General features: G+C 36.8%; 1 protein-coding gene across 1 annotated transcript in view; it reads left to right on the top strand.

Annotated features, from left to right (window-relative positions):
• The first annotated feature begins 378 nt into the window (after window positions 1-378).
• TMEM182 (transmembrane protein 182) overlaps window positions 379-27,230 on the top strand; it is a 59,282-nt gene continuing 32,430 nt past the window's right edge. Inside the window, exons 1-3 of the mRNA XM_038550901.1 lie at window positions 379-705; window positions 928-1,027; window positions 3,072-3,170. Of these exons, the coding sequence (XP_038406829.1) occupies window positions 574-705; window positions 928-1,027; window positions 3,072-3,170 (331 nt within the window). The 5' untranslated portion in view covers window positions 379-573. The remainder of the gene's footprint in view (window positions 706-927; window positions 1,028-3,071; window positions 3,171-27,230) is intronic.

The raw sequence follows: 27,230 nt of genomic DNA, 5'->3' as shown, positions 1-27,230 counted from the left end.
GAAATTAATTACAACTTCAGTTGTATTTAAGAGAACTCTCTGTGGTTTCTTATAGCTGTTATTTATCTTCAAAGGGAGTCTTAAGTGTCTTTGGCTTTGGGATTGTAATGGTCATTCTAGACTAAGAGAAGCTCGTTAAGACAATTAAGATGTTGAGCCAATACTGCCAATGACTTCATACCACTCCATCTTCTTTCCACTTCTATGGATTACCCAACAGCAATAATGGTCATTCTAGCCAGCTCCTGATACTCCTCTCTATAGTTAAGGGAAGGTCAGCTATTTTTTGATCCCCATGGGAGAGAGACAGCTCCTCAATCAGTATCCTAAAATAGCTGGCCATTCTCAGCTGCTGGGCTGGAGTGCCTCCAGGGGAGAGCAAAGGGAACACAAATCCACTGGCTGAGTGTGAGTGAGAAGCCACCACAACATGAGCTAGGAGAGGCTTCTCAAGAAGATCCTGCTTACTCAAAACATCTTTCTTCTTCTTTTTTTTTTTTTTTAATTGAGAAGCTAGGTGTCTGACATTTCTTAATTTCTTATTTTATTTAAAGGGAAACCAGTGACTTGAAAATGAGACTAAATATTGCCATCTTCTTTGGGGCTCTCTTTGGTGCTTTGGGGGTTTTACTCTTTTTGGTGGCTTTTGGATCGGATTATTGGCTTCTTGCAACTGAAGTGGGGAAGTGTTCAGGTGAACAGAATGTGCGTTTCTTCTTCCAAATATTGATGTACTTGGTAGGGTGAAGATAGCCTTATGTATCCTCTTGAAATCAGAGAATAGTAGTGGAGTGCCTATTTCTTTACAGAAGAGATAGGTAGAAAACTACTGACAGTTATTATTTGGGATAAAATACGTTGCTTTGATATTTTCCTGGTTATGTACTTTGGTTGACAGCAAGTTACTTCATCTGTGTTCCTGTGCAGATAGAGAACGTCACTTTCCACCATGAAGGATTCTTCTGGAGATGTTGGTTTAATGGGATTGTGGAAGGGAATGATTCTAGTATTTGGAAGTTCTGGTACAGTAAGTGCAATTTATATTTATTTTCCCCCTTGTCGTTAAAATAAGAATGAAAAGCTTCTTATTTAGTACAGATCACTTACAAGATAGGATTGGATTCTTAACTATAGAATCTTGAAAGGACATCTTCCAAAAGACTCATGAAGTGATTCTTTTTCAGGAAGTAGAAATGGCTATATGAATAATTATTTTATTTTCTAACCTAAAGTAGAAGTCTGAATAATTAATGCAAAACTGAATTATCTGTTGTTTCCTTGCTCTTACTTAAAATACACTAACCCTAATTTAAAAAAAAACCCTATATATCACCTACGGTGTTTTTCTCAAGTGTCTATTATTGCTGTATTGCAAGTAAATGGTTGTTTTTGTTTTTTGGGGAGGGTTTGGGTATCAACACTTGAAATCGCAAATTTAAAAATTTAGAAATAGAGATATGTTGTTTTATATCCATGGCTTTAAAGTTAAAAAAATCTTTTTTTTTTTTTTTTTTTAATAATGAAACTTAATTACCGACAGCAGTGGATGAAAGCTCACTCTGTTTGGGCTTTAAGCATGTTTGTGGGCAATATCAAGAAACGCCTGGCTTTTGATGTTTGCATTCTCTCATAGCAATTTGAAAGTTCTCTTTTGAAGTAGAGTAGCCTCTTAAAAATACGATGCATTCTTTTCACTGTATTTCCTATATTATATTAATCTTTGAAAATCAATTCATCGAAAATAACTAGATTCTATCTTATTGCATTCAACAATAAAAACTGCTTATTACTCTAAAGGTTATTATAGGTTGAAATTATTAGTCTCCTTATATACTCCTGTGATATATCAAAATATGGCATTTACACAGTAGTCAAGATTGTACAATAAAAGAATATATAATAAAAATAAAAGAATATATGATAAGATATGAGATCTTGGAAGATTTAAGTAAGCTGACAACAAGCTGGCATACATAAAAGGAACCAAGTAATGATGAAATGGAATTTTGCAGGAAATAGTTGACAGGCTATCTTATAGTCATTTTGGGGAAGAGAATAAGCATGCAATCTGCCAATGAAAAGTATTTAGACTCTGTTAGAGTAAGTCAGACTGTGCAAGAGGAAGACTTTGCCAAGGACTTAGAGAAAGGAAGAATGTCACTCCTCACAGTGAAATCTTGAAGTTTTCAAACAACATAAAAGTTTTTCTTGGGTCTCCTACGTGGCTCAGTTGGTTCAGCGTCTGTCTGGCTCAGGTCATGATCCCAGGGTCTTGGGATTGAGAATCACCTCATGCTCCCTGCTCAGCAGGGAGCCTGCTTCTCCCTTTCCCTCTGACTGCAGCTCCCGTTGCTTGTGCTGTCTCACTCTCTCTCTCTCAAATAAATAGAATCTTAAAATTTTTTTCTTGTTTTTTTCCAAATACTAAAAATGCTTTTATTAACTTGTATTACCTATTATTTCCATTTTTTCCTAAAAATGGAATATAGAATACTTTTAATGTTAAGCAGAACTGATCAAGGTTAAGTCTAATTTTAAAAAAAGATTTTATTTATCTATTCATGAGAGACACACACACACAGAGAAGCAGAGACAGAGGGAGAACAGGCTCCTTGAGGATCAGGGAGCCCAATGCAGGGCTGATTCTGGATCATGAACTGATCCAAAGGCAGACAATTTATTGACTGAACCACCCTACATCTAAGTTTATTAGAGTTTTAAAACAATTACTTTTTGAATACGTACCATGCACTAGGCATCATGTTAGGAACTGGAGAATATGGTTGTGAAAATAAATGAAGGGTAAGACCTTTAACCTTAAGGTGATGTCAGGTGCATTCTCTGCATTGAACTATGTCCTGAGCCAGATGTTTTGGATAAATCCGCTTTCCAGATCCTCTGAGTTTCTTGATATGATTTTTTCCCCCTCACTCAACAGTTCTCTGAATCTGTTGATCTAACCTGCAATTTATTTAGATTGTGAGCCCCAGATCCCATATTTCTCTCCTGTTAAGCATGAGTCTTCATTCATTTTCTCAATAACAACTGCCATTGTTTGGTCTCTTTCCTAGCCAATCAGCCACCATCCAAGAACTGCGCACATGCTTACCTGTCACCATATCCCTTTATGAGAGGCGAGCATAACTCAACCTCGTATGATTCTGCTGTTAGTAAGTACTTCTATCCACAGAATCCCTTGGAGAGGGACTTGTTTTTCTGAAAAAAAAAATTAACATGTATCATTTCAACATTTTCTCTGGTATCTATCTGTATTTTCCAATGTGTATTTTCCAATGTGGAAATAATTATGTTTATTAGGAAGAACTGCTTCTTATGGGTTTAACTGACCTAAAACTAGTCTTACAATGAAAAATAATTGTAATACACACCCTACTTTTAAAACATTGTTTTTGCAGCTGTTGCACATACAAATTGAGTATTCTCCTGTTTTCCTACAAAATAATTGAACTTTGTTATGTGTGATAACTTATAGAAAAAGAATAGTCAAATATCATAGCTGAGAGTCATGATTACCTAGTTTCTTTGATATTTTCATACTATTTGTTCTATGGAAAGTACACAAACTTAGTTCATATGGTAAATACATAATATATACTTAAATCTAGTTTTATAGAAAGTACATAGGCTCAATATGTCAGCTTTATTCTCGGCTGGTTTCATGAAGTTTTAATAAAGGGTGTTTATCATAATCTTAAAACTAAGAGTTGGTTCAGAATTTACCAATGTCATAAACAGATACAAAAATATTTGTTTTTTTAAAGAGAATAAGTAATATATTTAATGTTCCAAATAATCTCATATTAGTATTCTCCAGAGAATCAGTAGGAGATATATAGGTGGGGGTGGAGTTTGGGGAGACAGAATGATTGATTTTTTGATGGACTGATGGAGAGATTTTAAGGAATTGGCTTATGTGTTTGTGGAGGCTGACAAGTGTAAAATCTGTAAGGGAAGCCAGCAGGCTGATTAAGAGTTGCTATTATAGTCTTGAATCTGAAGGCTGAAAACTCTGGAATAATGTCTTCTTTAGGAAATCTAGCCCTTACTCTTAACGCCTTCAACTAATTAGATGAGGCCATATGAATGGTCTAACCAAATTAATGCATGGAATATAAACATTTACTTATATCACATGATTAACATGACATTTCATGGAGTGTGCATGAGATCTGGATAGGAAAAGAGGCGAGTTGACATATAGCCATGCTTGTCCATCAAAGTTGCTTTTGCTCAAAATGGCTGTGGCTTTTGGCCTTGAGAATGTGTGGTGTGGGTACTCTTCCTCATTAAAAACTGCACAAGACAGTTCCCATTTGTCACAGCCTTTTGCATAGTGTGTTACATGGACCTTCTAACTGATAAGAGAAGAGATGGTGTGCGAAAGAGTAGGATAAACCATTTTGTATTACAAAAGTTATAAAAGGGATCCCTGGGTGGCGCAGCGGTTTGGTGCCTGCCTTTGGCCCAGGGCGCGATCCTGGAGACCCGGGATCGAATCCCACATCAGGCTCCTGGTGCATGGAGCCTGCTTCTCCCTCTGCCTGTGTCTCTGCCTCTCTCTCTCTCTCTCTGTGACTATCATAAAAAAAAAAAAATCTACAAAAGTTATAAAAAAAGCTATCCCCTGACATTCTTACTTTTGTAAAATGGACTGATAAATGGTACAGAGTTGACTTTCCACAACATTGGGTATTTGCATAGGTATTAGTATTGTTATTGATACTTATATGTTCAGGCCCTGTGACGAGATAGGTATCGTGGGCACCATATATTTAAAATGAATCTACATATTTGAAAAGTCTGCACCTCAAGGAAATAGTAGAGAACTTGAAAAACAAGGTGACATGATCTAAACATAATAATTATGATGGAGATGGATAGTAAGTGCATGTCACAAAAATTATACTGCAATTATGCTTAGAATTATTATGTAGCACTGCATATAATTACTGTCATTTTTTGGATCTAATGACAAAACCATATTCCAATTTTTTTTGTTTTAAATTATCAGACTCCTCTTTGGCTCACATATTGTAACTCCCTATTCACTTTAAGCAACTTTATCAAACACTTTAGCAAAAATCACTGAGATGGGAAGAAACATGTCCTACAGCAGAAATAGCATATACATATTTCACGTACCTTCATAATAGTGTACAATGATATCTGATATTATATTTGGGTGATTTTGGGATCCCTGGGTGGTGCAGCGGTTTGGCACCTGCCTTTGGCCCAGGGCGCGATCCTGGAGACCCGGGATCGAGTCCCGCGTCGGGCTCCCGGTGCATGGAGCCTGCTTCTCCCTCTGCTTGTGTCTCTGCCTCTCTCTCTCTGTGACTATCATAAATAAATAAAAATTAAAAAAAAATAATATATTTATATTTGGGTGATTTTTTCTTATGGTTCCCTTTTCCAAAAGAAGGGCCATGGATATCATTAGAAGAGTTTTACTTGACTAAAAGTCGTGTTTTCTAGTTAGTGAGGCCATCTGGGCTTTACTAGACTCCATAGCCACTCTTTGGCTTCATGTAGCCTTATAATTATCCGGCATTATACATTTGCTAATTTATCTTGGCTAAATTCAAAGTATTGTTTGTAAAATCTGATATATTCCAGCTTGGCAAAATGGCTTTGTATTCTCCTGAGTTCTTGCAGTTGCAGTTAGCCAGTATTGAAATCAGTGAAAATAATATAGTGGTGTCTATTTTTTCTGGAAAGATTATTTTATAATTATTGGATGCTACTGATGAAATTATTCTATTTCGTAATATGGAGACTGAGAGCCAGAGAAACCATTTGACTATTGTGACACAGCTGATCATTGGCAGAACAAATGCAAAGGTCCAAGTCTCTGGATTTTGTTTATTGATAATCTTAAAAGCTACAGTGAGTCAAAGGGCACATTTTAGTTTTAGCTATTAAATTTTTTTAAGTATAAGTCTCTTCACAAGATCTCAACAAAAGACCAATTTTAACATTATGTTGGCTTTTTCTACTTTTCTATCTGATCCTGACCTGTGTGTATAATCAGGTCTAATTTAGTGTTTCCTTTATTTTTGTCTCAAAAACATATTCTAAAATTTGGTTATGCTCGAATCTAGTTATTTGCCCAAGCCTAAAGAGGTTGTTAAAGTAGGATTATATACTTTGAAATCCTTTAAACAATTTCATTACCTTTTAATATCTGTCAGAATTTAGATTTTCTGGTTTATGATTAAATCCAGTCGTGGTGCATTTATTTGGTATCAATTGGCAATGATGTACAGAACATAGACTAATTTTCTAGATAATTCAGCCCGAGTGAATTAGTCATTTTTGTCAGTGTCCCAAAAGCCTTTGCCCCCCCCCCCCAATCAAAGTGCTCATTATATGTAACTACAGTTATTTACCTTACTCCCTTCATTATTTGTTGGAACTCCCTAAAGTACAGAATGTATCCTACTTATTTGTATACTCCCAGAACCTAGTATAGTGCATGGCACTTAGTAAATGCTTACATGTCTCTATGGAATTACTTAATGCAAAAACTTCTTGGCTTTCTTCGTAAGAAGAATATATTGAACATAATTTCTTCTGATCTTGGTGAGTTGGAACAAGTACACGCACCATGACCTTCCTTGAGTTTCTCAGAATCAGTGTTTGCCCTCATGCTTTAGGGCCTGTAGGGGGCATCCCTCTTCTCCAAAAGCTGTTCCTCTCTTCCCTACCCCTCCTCCCTTCATTTCTCTAACAAGCAGGCTCATCCCCCAAGCTAATACACACTTCAGTGTTCTAAAGAAGCCTTCCTTGCCAGTCCCCTATCCCACTACTATATGGGGATCAAGAGTTGCATACTCTACTGACTGAGTCATTCTTTAATTTGAATATCCATAGCACAGACTTTGTTTCCTTGTGTAATTATTTTGTTCATGTATTTCCTTCCTAGTTCAACTCTAAGTTCCATGACAGTGATGTCTTGTGTGTTTGGCTCACTGGTTGTACCCACTGTAGACTGAATGCTAAATGTATACTCTGGGGGAGTCTTTGTTACTACCCTATACTGTGGTACTAATACTGATGTCCTAAGGAGCTGTTGGTGTGTGTAGGAATTTCTCAAACCTTTATTAAGTGGACTTAGATTACCCTTAAATTGTTTTTCATACTTTTTATAACTTTTAGATCTTCAGCACTGCTTTCACATGTCAGCTGCCCTTTGCTTTTATTGTCAATATTTATTTATTTTGTATTCTTTTCTGGTCTTCTCTTCCTTCATCCTTATGCAAAATTGTAGGATGAAGTTGACTATAGCCGACTAGAACAGGAAAGAGTCATGTAGGAAAGCCATGTGTTAGGATGTAAGTGACAGAAAACTAACTAGTAAGAAATGAGGGCAGTTTTGTTCCACAACAAGGTCAAAAGCAGCTGCCACAATGATGCTGTCAGGGACCCAGGCACTTTCAGGCTTTCCTCCCACCATCCTTGGCAGATGTTGAGAGCAGTTGCCACCATGCTCTTTCATCTTCAGAAGAGCAGAGTACCCCTAGAATTCTCCAGTAGATTTCCACCAAAGTGCTTATCACCAGGACAGTGTCATGTGGCCTCTGTAAGCTGGAGTTGGCAACTTGGAGTTGCCTGGCTCTTTAGTCAGGATCGTAGAGGAGGAAAGGGAGAAGGGCTTGTAGTCAGTGTTGATTCCATAAAGGATCAACAGTCATCAAGGCTCAGACAAGGACAGCCTGGGTAGCTCAGCAGTTTAGCACCGCCTTCAGCCCAGGGCATGATCCTGGAGACCTGGGATCGAGTCCCACATCAGGCTCCCTGCATGGAGCCCACTTCTCCCTCTGCCTGTGTCTCTGCCTCTCTCTCTCTCTCTCTTTCTGTGTCTCTCATGAATAAATAAATAAAAAATCTTTAAAAAAAAAGGCTCAGACAAGGGTGGGGCAGCAAGGATGAAAAGGGAATAATGGATATAGATGATATTTAAAGAGTTAATGTGTAAAACTTGGTAGTCAAACAAAAGAAAGCTGGAGGAATCTAAGATGATGAAGAAATTCCCTTTTGAAAAGGCATAATTCAATTTAAACAATGTGTAATAAAAGGTAGGATGGTCATCTCTGTCTTAATGATAAATACTATTTTAGGATATTTCTTGTCATTCCTTTTATATGCATATTGTACATAGTTTTGATTATTATAAATATAAACATACATCTTTTCTAAGCTAGCAACCATTTCTCCACATTTTAACCTAATGGTTTCTTAAATTTTAAATGTTAGTTGCTACCTCTACGTTAAAAATAATTTCATGAAAAAAACGAATAATAAAACATAATAATTTTATACATGTAACATTTTTCATAATTTGTATTACTTCTTTGGGTTATATTTACGGAAGTGTGAATCAGAAGGTAGGAATAGGTTTTCTTTGTTGTTGTAGCATGCCATCGTACCACATTACTTGCCAACTGGTACTGAACTATGAATGATTTCAGCTAGGAAAATTTGATAAGGAGGACAGAAATACGAACAATAGGAGGAAGGGTCATATTTGGAAGTGGAGGATGGAATTTGGTTTGAATTTCAACATTTTAAAGTTGAGTTTATGGTATTTTTATTTTTTTTTATTTTTTTATTTTTTTTATTTTTTTTTTTATTATTTATGATAGTCACAGAGAGAGAAAGAGAGAGGCAGAGACATAGGTAGAGGAAGAAGCAGGCTCCATGCACCGGGAGCCCGACGTGGGATTCGATCCCGGGTCTCCAGGATCGCGCCCTGGGCCAAAGGCAGGCGCTAAACCCGCTGCGCCACCCAGGGTTCCCAAAGTTGAGTTTATGGTAAAACATCATTTTGAAATAATTCAGCGTGTAACTTGATGTACAAAACTGATTTCCCCGAAAGACATTAGTTAGAGCAGCGGATACTGATGAGGAATTATAGAAGTGTTTTTTTGATATCAGATATAATCTTTAAGAAAAAAATCATAGAAAATGAGGTGGTAAAATATCAATTATACTTAGAGAAAGAAAGAAGCGGAGACAGTCCATAAAGGTGAATGAAAAAGAAGCCTTGGAAAGCAAGTTGATGAGCAGACTGTCAACACTGTCACAGGGGCTGGTGGCAGGGAGAGTCCTGGGAAGGAGGTCACAGCCCGCTGTGACAAATGCAGAGTGAATGAGAGTGAGAGGGGCACAAAGGAATTGGGTGAGACAGGATAATGCAAGAGTTCTGGTGGCCATGGACAGCTGTCCCCACCGAAGCCTCAGCTACAGAGGCATCTCTTTCTAAACCTTAACCTATGTGTCCTGCTGGTTTGGCCTGAGACCTGTAGGCCCACTGCTCTGTATCCCACTCCCGCTCACTGTCTGTTCCCTTAGATTGGACCTGAGGGCCCTGCCCTCTTTTCCTGGCAATGTCCTTTCTCCCCCAGGGAACCATGCCATTTTCCCCTATCTTCTGTCCCCTGATGATAGCCCTACTTCAGGCTTGCTCCTCCATATACTCTCCCAAGAGGAGAAGTCAGAAAGCAGAGATACTCATAAAGGAGGCAGAGCAACAGGATAATGGGGGTGTGAACCCTCATTTGGGATGTATAGGGAATGGGAAGTGAGGAAGTTGAGACCTTTGTGATTAGCCAGCACTTGGACTTGGAGTAGTACCAAAAGAGCACAACATTTACAGAGAGTACAGAGTCCTTATAAAAACAATCATACACACTACACACATACACACAACATCTTGCTTTACTATACAAGGCAAAATAAAATATAAATACCATTATATTTGACAATTTTTTTAAAAATTTTATTTATTTATTTATGATAGTCACAGAGAGAGAGAGAGAGAGAGGCAGAGACATAGGCAGAGGGAGAAATAGGAGAGAGAGAGAGAGAGAGAGAGAGAGAGAGAGAGGCAGAGACATAGGCAGAGGGAGAAGCAGGCTCCATGCACCGGGAGCCCGACGTGGGACTTGATCCCAGGTCTCTAGGATTGCCCCCTGGGCCAAAGGCAAGCGCTAAACCACTGCGCCACCCAGGGATCCCCTATATTTGACAATTTTAAGCAACACAGAGATGAATTAAGATTCGAGTCTAAAGTTAATGTAAATACTTAAATAACTAAGAAGGTGTATCAACATGTGCTAGGTATCTAATTTTGTTGGGGTGTCCTCCTGCTTCCCGATCAATAATGCTGGTGTAGCTGGGTCTTATTTACCAATTTTCTCATGTTGAAAATATGGTGAATCTGGACATTGTCTTAAATTTACCAAACTGCCTTCTGTTCTGCTTTAGTTATATAGAAAACATACACTGCAAAACATAATGGAATATACAGTTCCTTTTTTATTTTTTGGTCATAAATGTCAAGTACCTAGATATTTAAAAATACCTTAACATCCTACTATTCATTCAAACATTTGGGATTACACAGTGATGGCCACAGGTACAGCATGATATTACAGGGTGGCTTCAGTTCCCGATTTCTGGCTGACTTTTTATCTGTGACCCAGTGAAGGCTCTACTGCATTCAGATTGGAGGGGACTCATAGGGCAGCTTGCTCAGCCTTCCAAAACTGCAGCTCATGAGGATACAGTTGGCTTTCCAGTTCCAGGGCCCAACATCAAAGCTGTAATTAAAAATCACTTTTTCAGAGGGTGTTATTTTGTGTTCCCTACAATTTATTCATGTATATCTAAGGATTGATTGGCAGCTTATGTAACATCCCTGCACTAATGGGGGAGATTACCTTCTGTAAACAAGACTGTGGTTATTTACGTAGTGTGGCTTGTCTTCCCGTCATGGAGGACAGGCTCCAGCCTCTACAGAGGCTTCTGTTATACCTATTAAAATGTCAGCTACACTCAGAAGTAGAAATCTCATCCAACCACAGAGAACCTCTTGGTGCCAGGCTATCTCAGCCTTGGCAGTATTGATTGACATTTTGGGCCAGACAATTCTTTGTTGTGGAACTGTCCCATACATTGTAGGATGTTTAGCAGTACCCCTAGCCTCTACCCACTAGATGCCAGTAGCACCCTTCAGTTGTGCCAATCAAAAAGTGTCTCAATATAGCCAAATATTCTGGGGTATAAGGTGGGCAAAAAACCACCTTTGATGAGAACATTCTAGATATTCATTGCCAACACTTCTGAGGACCCAAGCTCTTCTTCAGAATTATATTCATACTGTGTACATTCTGTGCCCAGCTCCAAGTCTGGTTTCAAAAGCACATGAAAAGCACATTAGTTTCCTTCTTCCATGCAGAATATGCAGACACAAAAAAGGAACAAGGTACTGAACTTGGTCTCTCTCATCTTTAAATATTACTGCTTCTGCTCTGAGTTGTGGATCTTTTCTTAGGAAAAATATTTACTCAGTCCAATGGAGAAAATATTAAATCCTGGGTACTATTCTGGGTGCTTTAGTGTCAGCCCTAAATTCTTGCCCCAGTGAAGCTTTCATTATAGTAGGGAGACAGATGATAAACAAAATAAGTCAGTCAAGTACTTGGAGGGAAATAAAAGGAAATAGAGTGTCTGTGGAGGCAATCTCGATATTAAAAAAGGTGATCACAGAAGTGATGTCTGTTTTGAGGTGGCCATCCCTGCTTGAGTAGGGTTCTGTCATTCAGCTAAGCTGTCCTGGTTCCTCAATCCCTCTTCTGAGGACTAGATGGATGCTGTACAGAGAGTATTTAGCACAGGGGCTGGCTTGTGGTAAGGTGTCTATGGGAGTTACAAGCTGGACTTTCAGCCAGTATGTCTGTGTTCACTACCTAGAGCCACCATTTCCTGGCTCTGCCTCTTTATCTCCACAAAACTCACTGTACTTGTTGGTAAAGGGGAGATTAGTATAGTATTTAAATCCCACAGTTGTTCAAATGAGGAGAGATAATAATCCAAATGCTTAGCAGAGTAGTTGCCATGTAGTTGGTATTCAATAAATGTCAGCTATGGCAACATACCAATTTAGAACACTGAAAATAAGTCCTCATGAGGGCACATGAGTTCATCGTAACTTTTCCCTAGTGAAATGCTTCCTGTTCTCTGAGGTGTGTGTGTGCATGTGTGTGTGTGTGTGTGTGTCTGTGTGCAGTCACATCAATTACTTGGTAGAGTTTCTGGCAAAGGATAAGGACTTCAAAGCGGTGTTCATTATCATTATCATGATCACCATTATCCTAGTACAAGTCAGTTAATGTTACCATCTGTAGTAGCCAAGCTTTGCCAGTGTTTATCTAGTAACTTTTATTAAATTTCATTCAACAAATACTTATTGAGCACATACTATGTGCCAGACACTGTTCTAGGTTCTGGAGAATAGCAGCACACAAAACAGATAGAAATTTCTGTCCTTGTAGGGCTGACATTCTGGAGAAGGGAGACACACAAGGCAAGATAAAATAAGCCAATTAGCATATTGGAAGATGACAACTACTCTGAAAAAGCATAAAACATGGAAAGAGGCTGGAGATGAGGGGCTGGCAGAAATGAGGGCGATAAGAACTCTGTAATATGGTCAGAGGGAAGCTTGGCTCTGAGAAAATGATATTGAGTGGAGACTTGTAGAAAGTGAGGGAGTGAGCCATTTGATAACCAAAAGAGTGTTCCAGGTAGAGAGAACATGAGATGTAAAGACCCAGAGGCTAGAATATGCCTGATGTGAACAAAGAACACAGAAGAGGCAGCACGGCAAGGAAGAGATGGAGTGAGCAGAGAGTAGGGGAAATGGCCAGGGAGGTGGAGGGCACAGCAGGAGGTTGGGCCATTGTAAGGACCTTGACTCATGTTGTGAACAAGAGGTGAAGGGGTCTAAAGGACGGTTTTGACCTGATTTTTGTTGTAAAAGAATTTCTCTAGGTCTTGCATCGTTAACAGACTGTAGAAAGCCCGATGTGGAATCAGGTGGACCAGTTAGGAGGTTTGCTGGATTACAGATGGCTGACACAAAGACATTAGGAAGGAACGATTTGTCTGAGGCTGGCATGGTCCTTTTAAAATTATTTAACAACCAGTTAGGAAATCTACCAGGTGGACAATAGCAGTAACACAACACAACACAACACAACACAACACAACACAACACCACTCATGTCCAGACTGCTATGTACCTTTAAAATATGAGTTTTCCCTTTTTAAAAAATGTTTTAAAAGTATTTCATTGTATCAGTTTCTAAACATTTATAATAATTATCAACATATTTTCTAATATATGTGCTGCCAAAGTGAGCACAATAGTTATCAACGTATTTTCTAAACAAAATGATTATTACTGTGAATTTTGAGAGTTCTTTATATGTTTTAGATATGAGTATTTTATGGAATACGTGGTTTCCAAACATTTCTTTCCAGTCTGTAGCTTGTCTTTTCATCACCTTAATAAGATCTTTCACAGAGTAAAAGTTGCGAATTTTGATGAAGTTCAACTTATGGAGTTTTTCTTTTATAGATCATACTTTTGGTGTCATATCTGGGAACTATTTCCCAAGCCCCAAGTTCTGAGGATTTTCTCTACTTTTCTTCCAAAAATTTTACAGTTTTATGTTTTACATTTAAATCTATGATTCAGTTTGAGTTACTTTTGTATAAGGTGTATGATTTATAATTTTTCAAATGTATCCCATTGCTCTAACACCATTTGTTATAAAGACTATCTTTCCTCCATTGAATTGCTTTTGTATGCATCTTAATATAATTGTTTATATTTCTGTTGGATTTTTTTCTGGATTATGTATTCTGTTTTATTGACCTATGTGTCTATCCCTCTGCCAGTGCCATACTATCCTGATTACTTTAGCTGTATCTTGAAGTTGGAGTGAATGATTCCTCCTACTAGGTTCTTTTTCAAAATTATTTTAGCTATTCTAGATCCTTTGCATTTCAATATAAAATTTAGGACAGTATTTTTTTAAAAAAGGTTTTATTTATTTATTCATGAGAGATGCAGAGAGAGAGAGGCAGAAACATAGGCAGAGGGAGAAGCAGGCTGCTCCCAGGGAGCCCAATGTGGGACTTGATCCCAGATCCTGGGATCATGCCCTGAGCCGAAGGCAGATGCTCAACTGCTTAGCCACCGAGGTGTCCCATAAATCTAGGACATATTGTCTATATCTATAAAAAATCTTTCTTGGATGATGGAATTGCCTATATCAATTTGGGAAGAATTAATTTGTTTATGTTGAGACTCCCAATCTCTGAATGCAATATACCTTTCCATTTATTTAGACCTTTAATTTCTTTCATTAGCAATTTGTAGTCTTCAACTTACAAATCCTGACTGTGCATTATTAGATTTACACCTAAATATTTCAATTTTTTAGCAATCATAACTATTATATTTTTAATTATGGTCTCCCTGTGTTTATTGATAATAGAAATATAATTGATTTTTTAAATGTTTATATTATATTCTCAGACCTTGCTGAATTTACTTAGTAGTTTTAGGAGGTTTTGTTTGGTTTTGTTTTATAGATTATTTGGGATTTTCTACATATGACAGTTATGTCATTGGCATATAGGGACCATTTTATTTTTTTCTTGCTTATTTATATGCCTTTTATTTCCTTTTCTTGCCTCATTGCATGGGCTGTAACTTCCAGTATCATGGTGAATAGTAGCAGTGAGAGCAGGCATTCTTGTCACCATCTCTAGCCTTCAGGAAAAACCATTCAGTATTTTTTCCCTTAAATATGATGTTGCTATAGACCTTTCTGCAGATGTTCTTTATTAACTTGAGAATGTTTCCCTCTACTCCTTATATCCCGAGAGTTTTTGTCATAAATGGTTGTTGAATTTTGTTAAATGGTTTTTTATGCATCAATTGGTATGATCACAATACTATTCTTCTTTAGCATATTAGTATTGTGTATTACATTTATTGATTTTCAAATACTGAACTAGACTCTTATCATTGAAATAAATCCTATATGTTCATAATAAATAATTCTTTTTATACATTGGTGAATTCTATGTTAATATTTTATTAAGGATTTTTGCATCAGTATTTAGGAAGGACATTGGTCTGTAGTTTTCCTTTCCTTTTTTTTTCTTTTTTTACTGCTTACCTAGGTTTAGTATTAGTGTAATAATGATTTCATAAAGTAAATTGGGAAGTGTCTTCTTTTCTGCCTTATTCAGGAAGAGATTGTGGAGAGTTGGTGTTAATTCTCTTTAAATGTATATGTTTGATAGAATTTAACATTGAAATCATCTAGGTTGGGAGATTTAACTTTCATGGAATTTAAAATTATAAATTCAATTTCTTCAATAGTTATAGGGCTATTCCTATTATATATTTAACATTATATGATTTGTGATAGTTTGTATTTTTCTAGGAATTGGTTCATTTCATCTAAGTTATAAAATTTATATGTATAGAGTCATTCAAAATATTCCCATATCATTTTTTATGTATGCAGTATCTGTTGTGATATCCCATGTTTCATTCTGGATATTGGTAATTTGTGTCTTATTTTTATTTCATCAATATTGTTAGAAGATTGTTAATTTTGTTGAGTTTTTTAAATATCCTACATTTTGTAAAAGATTTACTTATTTAATTATTTATGAGAGACACAGAGAGAGACGCAGAGGCATAGGCAGAGGGAGAAAGAAGCAGGCTCCTTGCAGGGATCATGCCAAGGCAGATGTTCAACTGCTGAGCCGACCAGGCATTCCTGATCCTACTTTTTTTTTCATTGTTTTTTTTCTATTGATTTTCCATATTAAATTTCATTAATTTATACTTTCTTATTTCCTTCTTTCTGATTGCTTTAGATTTGTCTTGTTCTTTTTATATTCTCTTGAGATGAAAGATTAGATTATTGATCTTTTATCCTCTTTTCTAATATAAGCTTTTAAAGGTATAGATTTCACTCTCAGCACAGCTTTAGCTGCTTCCCACACTTAAAAAAAAAAAAAGATTTATCTATTCATTTTAGAGAGAGGGTGGGAGGAGGGACAAAGGATGGGGAGAGAGAAACTTAAGCAGAATCTCGTGCTGATCATGGAGCCTGACATGCGGCTTGATTTCATGACCCTGAGATCACGACCTGAGAGGAAACCAAGAGTTTGATGCTTAATAGACTTCACCACCCAGGTGCCTCTGCTTTTCCACACTTCATAAGTTTTATTTTTATTTTCATTCAACTCAGTGTGTTGCTTAATTTCCCTGAGACTTATTGTTTGACTCAGATTATTTAGAAGTGTGTTTAGTTTCCAAGAGTTTGAAGATTTTCTTTCAATCTTTCTGTTATTAATATTTAGTTTGATTCCCTTGTAATTAAGTACCATAATCTGTACAATTTAAATTCTTTTAAATTTAATAAGATTTTATTTGTGACCCAGAATATGGTCTATTTTTCTGTACGTTCCATGGCATTCGAAAAAATGTACTGTTATTGAATGGAATGTGCTGTGAATGTCAGTTGGAGCCTACCGGTCGATGACCTTGTTGATTCTGGCTGATTTCCTACCTAGCTGTTCTAGTAATTGGTGAGAGGGGATATCCAGCTATAATTGTGGATTTATCTGCTTCTCTTTTCATTTCTATCAGTTTTTGCTTCACATATTTTGCTGCTTTTTTGTTAGATGCATACACATTTAGTATTGATATGTCTTTTTGGTAGAATCACCCTCTTATCATAATTTAATGTTGCCAATAATTTTCTTTATTCTAAAATCTATATTATCTGATATTAATAAAGCCACTCCTCCATTCTTTGAATTGATATTTATGTGGTGTATTTTTTTTCATTTTTTCATTTTCAATATTTCTTTATTATTATATTTGAAATGAATTATAGACAGCGTATAGTTGGGAAAATTTTTTTATCAAGTCTGCTAAGGCATCTCTTTTCTAAAGACAAATTTTTAAGAGCAATTTTAGGTTCACAGCAAAATTAAGAAAAGGTACAGAGATTTTTCATATGTCTACTGCCCCAACACAAGCAGGCCTCCCCCATTATCATTATCCTCCACCAGAGTGGTATGTTTGTTACAACTGATGAACCTACACTGACACCTTGTAATTACCAAAAGTCCAAAACTTATCTTAGCGCTTACTCTTGATATTGTACATTTTATGGGTTTAGACAAATATATAATGATGCATATTGTATCCGTGACTACATTATCATATAACTTTACTGCTCTAAAAATTTTCTGCACCCTGCCTACTCACACCTCTGCTCCACTCCAACATCTGGCAGCCACTGCTCTTTTTACTGCCTTTATAGTTTTACCTTTTCTAGAATGTCATTTTGTGGAAATCATACAGCATGTTGCCTTTTCGATTGGTTTCTTTCACTTAGTAACATGCATTCAAATTTTTTTGTATCTTTTCATGGACTGGTAGTTCATTTCTGAATAATACTCAGTTGGCTAGTTATACCACAGTTTATTTATCCATTCTCCTGTTGAAGAACAACTTGATTGAGTCCAAGTTTGGGACATTATGAATAAAGCTGCTATAATCATCAGCATGCGGGTTTTTATGCAGACACAACTTTTCAAATCCTTTGAGTGATTACCAAGGAGCTTGATTACTGGATAGAATGGCAAAGAGTTCTTTCATTTTATAAAATACCACTAAACTCCCCTGCACAGTGACTGAACCATTTTGCATTTTCAATAGTGTTGAGATTTCTTACTGCTCTATTCCTCTAGAATTTAATGTTTCCGATGCTCCGGATTCTGACCATTTTAATAGGTGTCTAGTGGTATCTTGTTACTTTAATCTGCTTTTCCCTGATCTCATATAATGTGTTGCACCTTTTTATAAGCTTATTTGCTATCTTTATATCTTCTTTGTTTCTGTTAAGATCCTTGTATACTTTTTAATTTTTTTGTCTTCTTATTTTTAAGAGTTCTTTGTACATTTTGAATCACAGTCCTTTATTGGACGTGTCTTTTGTAAATATTTTTTCCTACTCTGTAGCTTGTCTTCTCATTCTCTTGATGTTTTCTTTTGGAAGAATTTTTAATTAAATGAAGTCAAGTTTATCAATTACTTTTTTTTTCATAGATTCTGCCCTTGTATTATGTCCAAAAAGTATTATCATACCCAAGGACATCTAGGTTTTCTTTTATATTATCTTCTAGGACTTCTAAAGTTTAACTTTACTTAGCTATTATAGTTTCACTTTTAGGTCTATGATCTATTTTGAGTTAATTTTCATGAAGGGTGTAAGTTCTGTATCTATATTCAATTTATTTCATGCAGATGTCCAGTTGTTCCAGGAGCATTTCCTTGCTTCAATTTATACTCTTTGCTCCTTTGTCAAAGATCAGTTGATTCTATTTATATGAATATATTTCTGGGCTGTGTGTTATGTTCCATTGATCTATATATGTCAATTATTTTCTTACTGTCTTTGTTACTATAGCTTCAGAGTGAATCTTGAAGCCAAATAGTGTGAGTCCTCAAACCTTGTTCTACTTCTATATTGCACTGGCTATTCTGGGTCTTTTGCCTCTCTGTATAAACTTTTTTTTTTTTTTTCTGTATGGACTTTAATATCAGTTTGTTGATATCCACAGAATAATTTGCTGGGATTTTGATTGGGATTGCATAGAATCTATAGATCAATTTGGGAAGAAGTGACATCTTGTCTATACTGAGTCTTCCCACCAATTAACATGGAATATCTCTCCATTTATTTATTCCGTTGATTTTGTTCAACAGCATTTTCTGGTTTTCCTCATATATATATTGTACATATTTTGTTCAATTTATACCTAACTATTTAACTTTAGGGCTGTTAATATAAATGGTATTTTGGTTTTAATTTCAAATTTTATGTGTTCACTGCTGGTATATAAGAAATCAATTGACTTTTGTGTATCAGTCTTACTGCAGCCTTGCTATTATTAGTACCTGAGGATTTTTTTAAAGATTCTTTTAAATTTTCTATATAGATGATCATGTCATCAATGAACAAAGACAGTTTTATTTCTTCCTTTCCAATCTATATACCTTTTATTTTATTTTCTCATCTCAGTACTCATTGCATTAGCAAGGATTTCAGTGTGATGTTGGAAAGGAGTGGTAAGAGGAGACATCCTTGAGTATTAGTGGAATAGCTTCAAGTTTCTCACTATTAAGTATAATACTAGCTGTAGGATTTTTGTACATATGCATTATCAGTTTGAGGAATTTCCCCTCTATTCCTAGTTTCCTGAGGGTTTCTTTTCTTTTTTTTTTTTTTTAAAATCATGAATGGGTATTGGATTTTGTCAGATGCTTTTTCTGCATCTATTGATATGATCATGTGATTTTTTTTCTTTTTTAGCTTACTGATGTGATGGATTATATTAATTTTTTAAAATGTTGAATCAGCCTTGCATATGTAGGATAAATCCCACTTAATCATGGTACATAATTCTTTATATAAATTGTTGGATTCAATTAGCTAATATTTTGTTGAAGATTTTTGCATCTGTGTTTATGAGAGGTATTAGTCTTTAGTTTTCTTGTAATGTCTGATTTTGGTGTCAGGATAATGTTGGCCTTCTCGAGTGATTTGGGAAGTGTTACCTCTGTTTCTATCTCTGAGATATTGTAGAGAATTGATAGAATTTTTCCTTAAATATTTGTTTGGTAGAACTCACCAGTGAACCCATCTGGGCCTGGTGCTTTCTGTTTAGGAAGATTATTAATTGTTAATTCCATTTCTTAATAGATATTGGCCTTTATTTGTTGAGTTTTGGCAGATTGTATCTTTCAAGGAATTAGTCCCTTTCATTAACATTATCAAATTTGTAGGCATAGAATACTTCATAGTATTCCTTTATTCTCCCATTGTTTGGCTGCTTATTAATTTTTTATTGCAGTGTATTTGATATAGAATGTTATATTAATTTCAGGTGTGTGGCTTAGTGATTCAACATTATGAAGTGATCACCATGATAAATCTAACTATCTTTTATTGCCCTTTTAAAGTCCATGCAAAAATGTAGTGATGTTCCCTCTTTCATGTCTGATAGTAGTAATTTGTGTCCTCTTTTATCTTTCTTAGATAGCTTGGCTAGACACTTATTGATTTTGTTGATCATTTCAAAGACAATCTTTTGGTTTCACTCATTTTCTCTATTAATTTTCTGTTTTCAAATTCATTGATTTTTTATTCTAATATGATTTCTTTGTTTCTGCTTACTTTGGATTTAATTTGTTCAACTTTTTCTAGTTTTTTAAGGTTTAAACTTAGGTAATTGGTATTAGGTATTTCTTCTTTTCTAATATATGCAGTTGGTAGTATAAATTACCCTTCAGGCACTGCTTCTTCTAAATCCCACATATTTTGGTAAGTTGCATTTTCATTTTCATTTAGTTGAAAATATTTTAAATTTCTCCTGAGATTTGTTCTTTGGCCCTTGCGTTAGAAGTATGTTTCAAATATATTTTGGGATTTTCCAGTTATCTTTCTATTATCAATTTCTAATTTAACTCTGTTGTGGTTTGAGAGCAGACATTATTTGATCTCTATTTTAAATTTGTTAAAGAGTGCTTTCTGGTCTTGAATTAATGGTAGATCCAATGGATGTAGTCTATCTTAGTGAGTGTTCCACATGAGTTTGAGAAAACTGTTGATTGGTGAAGTAGTCTGTAGGCATATGTCTGTTATATCTAGTTAATTGATTCTGTTGCTGAGCCAAAATATGACCTTACTGATTTTCTGCCTGCTGGATCTGTCCATTTCTTATAGAGATGAGTTGAAGTCTTCAGTTGTAATAGTGGATTCTTTCTTTTCTCTTTTCAGTTCTATCAGTTTCTACCTCAAGTAGTTTGATATTTTTATGTTAGGCATGCCATTTAAATGTTTATTTTCTCTTTGTTCTGATTTTTTGTTGTTGTTGTTTCATTGTCTTCTCTTTATGCCTTACTATGGGTCACTTGAATTTTCTTAGAATTTTATTCCATTTTGATTTATCTTTAATATTTTTGAGTATGTTTCATTTTTCTACTTCATTTTACTTTCCAGACCATCCACTGTGTTTTTATTTTTAGCTATTACATTTTTTTATTCTTAAAATTTTCTTTGGACTCTTCTTTATATCTTCTATTTCTTTGGCAAGGTTTTTTCAATCATATCTGTATTTTTCTTTGGGACATTTTTTATCATGGCTCATTAAAAATCTTTGTTAGCTAATACTTTTTGTTGGCATCTACTGAGTGATCTTTAAAAAATTTTCTTTTAAATCAATTAATTGACATACAATGTATGAGTAGTTTCAGAGGTAGAGTTTAGTATTTCATCACTGATATCACACCCAGTGTTATTACTTCATGTACCTTCCTTAGTATCCATCACCCAGTCACCCCATCCCCCCACCTCCTCCCCTTCAGCACCCTTCAACTTGTTTCTTATAGTTAAGAGTCTCTTATGTTTGTCTTCCTCTCTGATTTCATCTTATATTTTTCCCTTCCCCTATGTTCATCTATTCTGTTTCTTAAATTCCATATATGACTGGAATAGTATGATAATTGCGTCTCTCTAAATGGCTTATTTTGCTTTGCATAATATCTTCTAGTTCCATCCACATCATTGCAAATGGTAAGATTTTGATTTTTTTGATGGCAGTGTAATATTCCCATGTATATATTACATTTCCTTATCCATTCATCTGCCAATGTACTTTTGGGCTCTTTCCATATTTTGGCTCTTGTGGACATTGCAGCTATAAACATTGGGGTACAGGTGCCCCTTTGAATCACTGTATTTGTATTCTTTGGATAAATACCTAGTAGTGCAAATGCTATGTCTACTGAGTGATCTTAATTGAAGTTGAGATTTTCCTGGTTCTCTGTATGAGTAGCCTTTTTTTTTTTTTTTTTCAGTTAAAACCTGGAATTTGGGGGTATTATGAAACTCCGGATCTTCTGTTTTGGTGGCTTTTTGACACTGCTTCTGCAGGAGAAGGGGTGGGTACTGCCTCAATAAAAATCAGGTGGGAGTGGAATTCCAGGTTTCCCACTTAGTGTGCGATAACATAGGAGAGGCAGCGGTACTGCTGGATAGCAGTGAGAGTTGTGGCTTTCCACTATGTTTCCATTGATACCATCCTGGCCAGAAGTTGTAGGATTGAATCATTACAGTTTCTTCCATGGCTTCCACTGACATGGGGAATATGCAGGAGTGGTGTCATTACTATTGGGTGGTAGTTTAAGACCTGACTTTCCATTAGGCTTCCTCTGATAGCACCGTAGGTGGAAGGAATGTATCATTTTCACCTTATAGGGGTGTTAAGTCCAGGCTCTACCCATCATCTCTCCTGTCACTGTGATTGGTCACCTCATTATACCTGTAAAGATGAAAGTTCTGAATCCCTATTTAGCCTTTTCCAATAAATACATCCTTCATCCTTGCGTGTATGTGTGTGTGTGTGTGTATGTGTGTGTGTATGTATGTATGTAAGGGGAGAGTTTGGGGAACCTTGTTATCGCCTGTCAAGTGTTAAAGTCTAGGCTTCCTTCTTGGTCTTGTTGATGAGAGTAGAGTTGAGAGCCAAAGTCTTACTCTGTAGTGTTTACTAGTATAGTTTGCTTATTTCCTAAAAATTTCCTGCCTTATTCGGCAGCCCCTCAGCTTGTCTTTTAGATAAATTGTTGTTTTGGGGGGCTCTTCCTTTCTGTGATTGTTGTCATTTCCAGGTTACTGGCTTTTCCATCTCCATGGACACCACAGGATGGGGGCTGAATATTACCATCTGTAATGATGAAAGTCTCCACTCCCTTTCTTCCCTGACACCACCTAGCATGGATGCTGGAGTAGTCCATGTATTCTGATGAAGGGGAATCTAAACTCTTAACTCAGACTTTGTTGAAATCTTCTGTGGTGTTTGTCTAAACATTTTCTGTCATGGTGGACTGCCCCTTTCCTGGCGCTTTGTCTAGACTGACCTGTGTTTGTTGCCATTTTTTTATTTATCTACTTGTCTAGTGTCAAGTGTAAGATGAATGAGGCAAAAGAAAACTCTGGAAACTCCCCTCACTGTGCCATTACTTGGACTCTAAGCTCCCTAGCTGGTCTTCCTCTTCTGCTTATCATTCTGAATCTTGTTTGCTTCATAGATACTCTCCAGGGATTTTATTTTATTTTTTTTAATTTTTATTTATTTATAATAGTCACACACAGAGAGAGAGAGGCAGAGACATAGGCAGAGGGAGAAGCAGGCTCCATGCCCTGGGAGCCCGATGTGGGACTCGATCCCGGGTCTCCAGGATCGCGCCCTGGGCCAAAGGCAGGCGCCAAACCACTGCACCAACCAGGGTTCCCTCCAGGGATTTTAATTGGATTGAAAAAAGCAGAAGTTCACCATTTCTGATTATATACTGAAGGAACAACTGACCAGATTTGCCAATGGATTGAGTGTGGAGTGTAAGGGAAAGAGCAGCATCCACAGTGACCCTTTTTTTGTCTTTACCAACTGGAGGGATGCTGCCACTATTATCAGAGATGCAGAAGGCTGAGGTAGACCTGGTTTTTAAGAGGAAGCTTTGGTAGTCTCTGGACATGTCAGGTTAAGCTGCCCAGTGCAGACATTATGTCGGTTCTTGGATCACAGGGTCTAGTGTTAAAGGTGGAAATCTGAACAGGCCTTGCCCTTTGGGAGTCATTGTGTGGAGATACATTTAAAGCTATGGAATAAGATGAGACCATTTGGGGAGTGAGGAGGTCAGTCCAAGGACTGAGCTCAAGGATGTTTTATGGTTGAGTTCTTCTCAGAAGAAAGAGTGGCAAGTTTGGTCAAATGTGCTAAGAGGCAGAGTAAGGAGTGGAGTGTGGTCTGACTTTTAGGTTCAACAGTCTGTCCCCAGCAGTCTTACCTTCTGCTTCCCAAGCTGTGTTTCCTCCTTCTAAGACTCACTACTCTTATTTTCCTTTTAACAGATTACATTATTTTGAACTCTCTTTTTTCTTTCTTCCATCTGTAAATCATAGGATATGAATGATAAACACAAATATTTCTTGATAAATTCCCATGCTGGCATAAGGAATTAGAACCAGTGAATTTATCAGTAATTGGAGCCTTGAGATTTTCAGAGACACCATCACAATTACTTCAAAGCATTTTGCTTCTGTCCTTATTTCTGCTTATTTAAACCTACTAATTTATTAATAGATATATAAAAAAGAAACATTTTCTTTATCTTTTTTTTTTCCTTTTTAGAGAGTGAGAGAGAGGTAGGAAGGATAGAGGGAGAAGGATAGAGAGAATCTTTTTTTTAAAAAATTTTTTTAAAAAATTTATTTATGATAGTCACAGAGAGAGAGAGAGAGAGAGAGGCAGAGACACAGGCAGAGGGAGAAGCAGGCTCCATGCACCGGGAGCCCGATGTGGGATTCGATCCCGGGTCTCCAGGATCGCGCCCTGGGCCAAAGGCAGGCGTCAAACCGCTGTGCCACCCAGGGATCCCAGATAGAGAGAATCTTAAGCAGGCTTCATGCTGGGCAGAGCCCAATCTCACTATCCTGAGATCATGAACTGAGCTGAAGTCAGGAGTCAGATGCTTAACTGACTGAGCCACCCAGGGGCCCCAACATCTTAATTTATTTATTAAGCATTACTGATATCACAACAAAATGGCTTACTTCATTTCTTATTACAAGCTCAATGGACTGGAGAGCATATGAGGAACCTCTCCTATGTGCCATCTTTGTGGTGGCCCACCTATTTGACATTATATATATTGTTCCCTTAGGTCTGGTGACAGCACTATGAGGTAGGATTTATTGCTGCCATTTCAAAGCCAAGGAAACTGAGAGTGTTTAGGTTTCTCAACCCCAAGATCATGCTCTGTGGTAAGCTGCCTACATTTCCATAGTAGTCTTCTTGATAACACTGTGGGGGAAATTATGTTTCATTAATCTAGCAAGCAATATTTACTTTAAAACAAAATCCATTGGTTGATTAGAGAAGAACTGTTAAGTTCTGTTATTTCACTTTTTAGTTTTGGTACAGTGAGTCAATGTCAGTGTTTCTTTTAACTATTTTTTTTTAAAGATTTTCTTTATTTATTCATGAGAAACACAGAAAGGCAGAGACATAGGCAGAGGGAGAAGCAGGCTCCACGCAGGGAGCCCGATGCGGGACCAGTTCTGGATCACGACCTGAGCCAAAGTCAAATGCTCAACTACTGAGCCACCCAAGCGTCCTGTCTTTAAACTATTTGTTACTCTTTACAAACAAGTTTGGGGGTATAGAAGTAAAATTAAAATGACTTTTAAATTTAATTATTTTGAAATATGATGGATCTTGAGAGTGTTTCTCCTAATACACGAATTTATCCCTTCAGGTCTGTAAGTGGCTAAGGCTATCTTTCACATCCACAGAGCTTTGAATTCAGTATTTTTAAGGGAAGCAATGCATTTTCTGGAAAGCAAAGTGTTAACCTGTTTCCAGAGCAACAGCTGTTGTTATGCAATATGGAGGGTATTTGCTGTAACAGTTTGCTATGTTGGGTAGCTAGAGAGGGAAGTTTTCCAAAGATGTATCCTATCACTGCAAATAAATAAATAAAACCAAATCCCCCACTAGACCATATACGGAGTAGCTATGGGGATGCTATGTTTGATCTTTTCAATGATTTTCTGCTTAAAATGGGCAATTTTGCAGGCTGGTCCTTTCCAGCGGAGACTTGGAAGTTCAATCTATGCAGTTCATTATCAAAGGGAAATACTGACCATCTACTTGCTGGGGCTCTAACCAGAAGAGCTGGAAGTGACTTCTGAGACTTCTACCTTTTTATCAAGAATCAAACAGAAAATTAGGGAGGCCAGTTAAGTGATTCGCTTCTAAGGGACACACAGCAAATAGTGGGTAGGTTGGTGAGAACTCAAGGCTGCCAGTAGGCTTTCTGCCACATTCCTTCAGATTGACCCCCAGAGGAGGCCAAGTCACTGAAAGATGCCTAGGAGGGGTTTATGTACTAAACTTGGTGAATGCCGACTTTGAACACCAAAGGTCATGTTTCCTGCTAAGTGGAGAAAATACGACTGTCAGTCTGTTCATGAACAAGCGAAGTGGGAACGTTTGTTCTGGAGTAAAATGAGGTGTTGCTGTGCCAGCGGTGCCAGCTGTGTCCCAGCTATCTTGTCTGTCCCCATGCGACTCTCATCTTCACTGGCTGTAGTAGCACTCCTTGCATGCGTGGTTGCTATTTCAAAGCACGCAGGTCCTTCTACTGAGCTGGCCACGTATTTTTCTAAAGGCATTTGCTGGGAGGGGCAGGCCACTACTTGCCTGTAAAATCTTTCACCACAGCAGTTGGTGATTACTCTCATCTCAATACCTTGATTTTCTTCCTAGAAACTTTGTTGCTTCATGTCTTTTTATTCCAATTTCTTGATAAGGTTTTTCCATTTCATTTTTCCCACAAGGCAGGCTAGTTTCCATGAAGTAGTATCAGATTTATTTGGTGGCTTTATCATAGTATATTTTACTCCTTCAGGAAAAAAAAATCAGGAAAAAACAAATTTCCATAAAAAAGAAAAGGGAATATGTATTTTTCTGTTTTTATTTTTGTCTTTTTCACGGAAAACCCTTCCCCTATGAACCAGACTGCAAACCTAATGCCAATGTTGGATTATTGACAGATAGAAACTTCGTGTGTACCAAAAGTTTATTTTGATTTAAGTTAATCTGTGATTTTTCATATCATTTGTAGGGAAAGTTTCACATACTATGGGCCGAAAATGTTCCCCTGGAAAATGACTGTATCCTACATGGACCATTGTGATCTGCCTTCTATTTTCTTTCTCTAGCCACTTCCCCTGCCACCAAAGCTTCTCTCTCTCTGTGCCTTCACACTAAGCTTTCACCTACTTTCCTCTTTGGTTTTTCTTTGTGCTTTCTGTTCTCTGCCTGCATTTCTTGCATTCCTACCCTCCCTTCTAAGAATTGCCTCCTCCAGGAAGCCTTCCATCAGATGCCAAGGTTGGGCCAAGTTCCCTTGTGTAATATACCATTGATTTCTCTCTTTGCACAGCCAATAGCCATCTGATTGTGTAATTCTTTCCTATTAGACTGCTTAATAACACACATTGTACTTTCATTCATGTCATATCACCAGGAAGTGCTTACCTAGCACAGTGCCTGATACAAGGTAGATTTTTTTTCAATCAATGTCTAAGTGTAGGTAGATGAAAGAGTGGAATTCAATTTAGTTGTTAGTTACTTCTTTTGTTGGGTATTTTATGATAAAAATAGAGGGAACATATCAAATCATTTCC

The sequence above is a fragment of the Canis lupus genome, chromosome 10, assembly GCF_011100685.1.
Source record: "Canis lupus familiaris isolate Mischka breed German Shepherd chromosome 10, alternate assembly UU_Cfam_GSD_1.0, whole genome shotgun sequence".
Classification (NCBI taxonomy): domain Eukaryota; kingdom Metazoa; phylum Chordata; class Mammalia; order Carnivora; family Canidae; genus Canis; species Canis lupus.
This window is presented reverse-complemented; position numbering and strand designations above follow the sequence as displayed.